This window comes from Corvus brachyrhynchos, unplaced genomic scaffold (genome assembly GCF_000691975.1).
Source record: "Corvus brachyrhynchos isolate BGI_N302 unplaced genomic scaffold, ASM69197v1 scaffold114, whole genome shotgun sequence".
Taxonomy (NCBI): Eukaryota; Metazoa; Chordata; class Aves; order Passeriformes; family Corvidae; genus Corvus; species Corvus brachyrhynchos.
This window is the reverse complement of record NW_008238337.1, coordinates 4630554-4636359: the sequence shown is the minus strand read 5'-3', so window position 1 is coordinate 4636359 and position 5806 is coordinate 4630554. Positions and strand designations below refer to the sequence as shown.

The window sequence follows — 5806 nt, the reverse complement described above, 5'->3', positions numbered from 1 at the left end:
CAAGGAGCCCTTCGTGCCTGGATGCCTCAGCTCCCACCTGCAGGAGCCTATAAATAATCCCAGGCTGAGAAGCCTCGTGCTGCACAGAAAAGCAGGGAATGAGTCACACCTGGAAGTCTGCTCTGCTCTTTCGATGCCACACAGAGGGAACAGGCTCCTGAGTGTCTTTGATGTGAGGGCCCAGGAGGAAAGGAGAAAGCCCAGCCTCCAGGCTCCTTTCCATAAACTCCTAGTCCATAACAGCAAAGAAAGATTTGGACTTGACAGACTTTCAGTTGAATCAACTCTCAGGGGAATTTAAAAATAAAAGATTATTTCTAGTCCTTCCTCAATGGCTGCACACACTGCCACCACCCCTCCCTCTTTTGACATATCCCTGTATATTTTAAGCACAAAGACCTCAGGGACTCCGACCTCTGCCAGAACAATCCATCCTCTGGCACTCCCCAGTGCCCCAGCCCAAGGTCCTGGAGCTGGAGCATGTCCCCAGGAATGACTGGTTCCCAGGAATGGCACATGGCACAGCCCGGGAAGGGAGTGCCCAGCACCAAAAGCCCCAATCCAGGCCAGCATCGGAGACTCACCACAGAAGGAGATGATGTGGCTGCTGTCCTCATGCACGAATTTCCTCGTCACAGCCTCCTCCATGATCTGCTTCACCTGCAGGACAGAGGCAGTTAGGGAAACTTCAGCCATGGAGCAGAGTGAGGAGTCCTGCAGTGGGGTGGGTGCACAGGAACCTCCTCTGCTCCCAGGTTTCCCCAGCTGCACAGGAGGTCTCATGGAGGATGCAGCTCTGCCTGCTGAGCATTGCCAGCTATTTCAAAAAGTCAGGTATAAAAAAAGGGCTGCTTCATTTTTGAGAAACTTCACAGCAGGAAAATGATGAGCCGAGAATTAACTGAGGGATCTGAGCACCATTTAGATGAAAGTCATCTCATAAAGGTAGCTAAATCTCAGATTTAAGGCTTTTACAGCATTGTTCTGTTCTCTCATTTTGTTTGACAAATTTCCTGTGACACAGCTGTCCCAAATGACTGCAACTATCCATCAGTGCCTAATTCAGCGATCACCTGGCACCAGCTGTGCCCAGGAATTCCATTTGCACAGCAGTGCCAGCAGCTCTGCCCTCTCTGACTCTTGACTGGCACTCAGCTGATCCAGGGGAAGCTGTCACTTAGTGCTCATCAGGGGCACGATTAGGGGACAAAAACAAACAGGACCCCACATAAATTAGGAGGGTAATTCTTTGCAGGGAGCAGATGGGAGGTCAGACCTGGCAGGTCAGGTCTGGCAGCACAGTGGTGACTTCCATCCCCAGCTGCCACTCTCCCTAATCCTGCTACAACCAGCCAGAGTCCAGCTGAATCTTTGCTCCTTAAACATTCAGTTCCCAACCACTTTTCCTTTCAAACACAGCTGCCAGCATGCCTGGATCTCATCTCCCAGTGCCTCTGTAACATCTTGATTTTGGAAAACACAGGGGAAAGTGTTCCCAGTGCAGAGCTGAGGGTCAAGACTTGGCCAAGCAAACCTTGCATGAATGGGAGACCTTTAATGGCATCATTTGGGGAATTAATCCCCTTTGCAAGGTATAATCAAAGTTATGCATGGCTGACAGCTCAATAAAGGAAACCCTGAGTCTGGATTAAGACAAGAGTCCTCTCCGAGCCAAGAGCTGCTCTGTGTCAGAGCCATCAGGTGAGATCCCAGCACTGCTCCCTGCTCGGTGACTAACGGAGCACTGAGACTTCCCTGGATGCCTCGGATGAGCTGGTACTGAGTCAGGAAGTCACAGCAAGGAATGTCACCGAGATGTGGAGCTCGGGACTGGAGGTGGCTGGGAAATTCCTCTTGGCACAACGTGATCCAGCTCCTGCACCTCCCACATCGCCCACATCCCAACCCCGCGCTCAGAGCGGTGACTCCACCTGCAGGAACACCCCGGGGACCAGGAGAAAGCTCCATCTTCCATCCCAGTGCTTTGTTGTGTCCCAAAACTGCAGCTGGCCCTGGTCAGGGCACCTCCTGGTGCTCCTTTACTCCTTACCTCCCACCTACAGTTTTCCCCTTGTCCCGGTGCCCTGTGCTGGGCACCAGGGAAGGGGCAGCTGCAGTCCTCACTCAGGGCTCCCTGCTCCAGCAACTTTTTATTTTACACTTCAGCAACAGAAACGGGGACAGAGCAAGTCCCAGCAAGAGGAGAGGAGCCTCTGTCTCCCACACATCCCTCGACCTTGGCTGCAGGGATGGATCAGGGATGGGAAGCACCACACACCTCAGGTCCACCAGTGCCCAGGTGCTCCCCAGAGCCACCCCTTTTCCTCCACCTGGAATTCCACGTCACCAAAGACATTCTGGAAGCCTGCCCAGCTCAGGAGCTATCCCTGACCACCCCTGGGAGCAGCCCTGGAAGGGAGGTTCACATCTTGGGGCCCTCAGGGATTCCCTGAAATTTGGCTCTCCCAGCTGGCTGAGCCACCCTTGTCCAGGTGGCTCCTAACCCTCGCCCAGGCAGGCTGAGCTTCCTCTGTCAGCAGGGCACAGCACTTCTCTCTCACACATCCAGCTGATCTCCCAGAAAATGATGACACACAGATATTAAATGCACACTCGTGCCAGCACTGGTGGTATCAGGATTTTAACCCCCCTCCCCCAAATACACCTGAGAATCAACGTGCAGAGTTATGTCTTTACCAGCTTCTGATTCAATCAGGAAATATTCCAATATAAGCAGCACATTCAAATATTTGTTTGAAATTTCAATATATTGACACGATGCCACAGGGCCTTCCCCAGGCCAGTGACCATCTGCCTGTCCAGGGCCTGGGGAGCATCCAGGACTGCAGGAGCCAGCTCTGACCAGGCATTTCAGTGCCAACACTGCACAAACCACCTGCACGCTCGAGGCACAAGCGAAACACCTTCCAAGAGACACAGTTTAGTGGAAAATTACTCATTAAAAGTAAAAAAAAAAAAGAAAATGCACTGCACTGACTGAGGTTGTAACGCTAAAAATAAATCAAGGAAGTCTAAAGGACTGGAAGTGGAAAGGGCACTGCAACAAGGGCACTCACCTGGCATGTGACAAATACAAACACCAGCCCAGGAGGTAGAAGACAGACAGACAGACATGGCCTTGTAACAGAAAACATGGCATATCTTGGAATCCTGGAATGGTTTGGGTTGGAAGGGACCTTAAAGCTCATCTCATTCCACCCCCCTGCCACGGGCACGGACACCTTCCACAATCCCAGGGTGCTCCAAGCCCCATCCAATGTGGCCTTGGACACTTCCAGGGAACAGAATCAACACTTCCAGGGAACAGAGCTCAGAGATCCCAACTTTCTCTAAGCACCAAGAAAATTTTCCAACAAAACCATCTTAACGTTTGCCCAAACAGACACAGCTGACATCTCTAGGACAGCTCCAAGCCAGAGAACCCCAAAACTCCTGAGAGATCTCCTGTGCTGTTGTCTGCAGACCCCAAAGGACTCTCCCACTCAGAGCAGCCCCTCCACAGCCAGCTGGGATCACCACCACCACAGCTGGGATCTGCCACGTGCTCCCAGATCCTCTGGGAGCTTCTGACACCCCGGGAACATCAGCTCAGCCGAGCTTGGCTCCCTCCACAGAGAAGACTTGAACAGCCTCTGAATGTGCTGCATTCCAGCATTTTAATGCTAATTCTCAGATTGTAGCCAGAACAATCCCAACAGATGAAGCTGCCCACTCTGGAGCTCATGCCAGCCTAGGGAAATGAGATGTTTGCTCTTCTTTTATTAGAAAGGAAATTAAAACAGCAACTAATAATTTAGCTGTAGGTAAACTTGGGAGGAATCTCACCAAGAATTCCACAGCAGTACCAACAAACCCCTGGCTCCAGCTGTGAGCACAGGACAAGTCCCCCTGGAAAGTGAAATCAAACCCTCACCTGTCCAACAACCCCAGACCCCAGGGAGGGATGAAGGCTTAGACCTCTCTGCTACAAAATTCCCAGGGATATGCATCATCCAAAGCCCAGCTTTCCTGTCACCCAGTCCTGTTGTCATTTACACTGCTGGAACAAGCCAAATATTATCACAGCCACCACCGAGGTGCAGGGACCAGAAGCAAGCCAAGAACTCCAGGTTTAATTAGTCCAAGGCAATATTGGCTCACAACTGTTTTACCTGGCCAGGTTTTTCCCTAGAGAACCCGTACTCTGCATTATCCAGGGATGTTTGCAGTCTCTATTTTCCTGCCATGCCTCTTGCAAAGCCTTTCACTGGTTATTAAAGCATTTCTATGGAAGCACAACACCTCCTGTCTATTTGGCCATGCTGGAAACTCCGTGGAATTGTTTACAGCAAGCCAGATGCAAACAGAGTCCCCAGGGAGATCCTTTTCCCAGTCCTGTTCCAGGGTCAAGCTCGCTCACGTTGCCACAGGCTGAGGTCAGCTGCTCCCAGGAACAGGCCTGGTCACCAGATCCAGCACCAAAAAGCATCTGGACGAGCAAAAAATGTGGCCCAGCCGCCACACACTGGAGCTAAAGCCATGGGAGAGCATCCCATCCCAAACCCAAAGGATTTACAGCAAAAAATAGAGGTGAAGATGAAGATGGAGATGTCTCCTGCTCCCTCTGAACATCCACCTCTACACGGGGTGTCAGATTGGGTGGATGAGATGCTGCAGGACCAGAGCCAGGAAGCTGCACTGCCTGTATCCCCTCGGAATCACAGAATTCATCACAGAATCATGGAATTGTTGAGGTTGGAAAAGACCTCCAAGATCACTGAGCCCAACCATTCACCCAGCACTTCCAGGTTCACTGTCCCTGTTCAATCCACCTGGCCCAGGAGAACCATCAAGCCCACCAAACAAACAAACAACCAGCAACAAAAAAACTTTAAAAAAACCCCCAACCCATTGATGAAAGAGGCTTTAAACCTGGTTTGCTTTTGTACATTTGCTTTTCAAATTCTTTTCCAAGCTGCGGTTTTCTCGTTCTCATCACGGTCTTTAAGTGCTGCTTTGATTATGTGTTTGCAGTTAATTCTTGCACTTAAAAAATCCAATTTTCCGTGTCAGTTTTGGTGCAACGAGTGCACGTGGGCATTTCTTGCTGTAGTCTGAGCTCTCCTGTAATTGCTTCTCCCAACCAAGGTCTCTTTCCAGGAGAAAGCTCCACAGGAAGCAGCTCCCCATGCTCTGGAGCTGTGTCCATGGAGCACTGCAGCTCTGTCACTTCCCAGGTGTTTCAAAATGCTGAAGGATCACTGAGATGCAATATTAGGACATCCCCAGGAAGGGTTGTATTTGCAAGGACAAACAGACAGGGGAATATTTCTTGAGCCTGGCTTTGCTGGAAGTACCAAAGGTGTCCAAAGCAAAGCAAGTGGAAAATCTCTGCTTGGCTCCAGGACATTATTCCAAACCCCCACTCCTTCTGGTGCCCACAGGAGTCTCTGTGTGTGGGGAATGGTGGATGGAAATCCTGGGATATCCAATCACACGGCCAATGCTGGAGCTAAAGCCACTTTTTAAGCTAAAGCAGAAGTTCTCAGACTGAAACCTCTCACCAGCCAGCTTCACCTTCTCATTTGAAAATGAAATCTCTGCCTGTTGCCTGTCTCATTGCTACAACACCCTTTTTTAGCAGACTTGTTGACAAAATTCACGTTTTCCAACTCGACGCTGAAGGATTTCCTGTTTCTCCTGCCTTACCATGTTCCTCATCTTTCCAGCAACAAACACCCAGATGATCCCAAAAGCAGGTGCCAGACAGACTGTTCAGCACCACCACGAGCTGCAGCCACGCTCT

At 50.6% G+C, this 5806-nt stretch overlaps 1 protein-coding gene across 1 annotated transcript in view; it reads right to left on the bottom strand.

The window, feature by feature from the left end:
* The window catches only part of SGSM1 (small G protein signaling modulator 1), a 24892-nt gene extending 22763 nt beyond the window's left edge, over positions 1-2129 (bottom strand). Inside the window, exon 1 of the mRNA XM_017734901.1 lies at positions 585-2129. Within this exon, the coding sequence (XP_017590390.1) occupies positions 585-783 (199 nt within the window). The 5' untranslated portion in view covers positions 784-2129. The remainder of the gene's footprint in view (positions 1-584) is intronic.
* Between the last annotated feature and the right edge of the window lie 3677 nt (positions 2130-5806).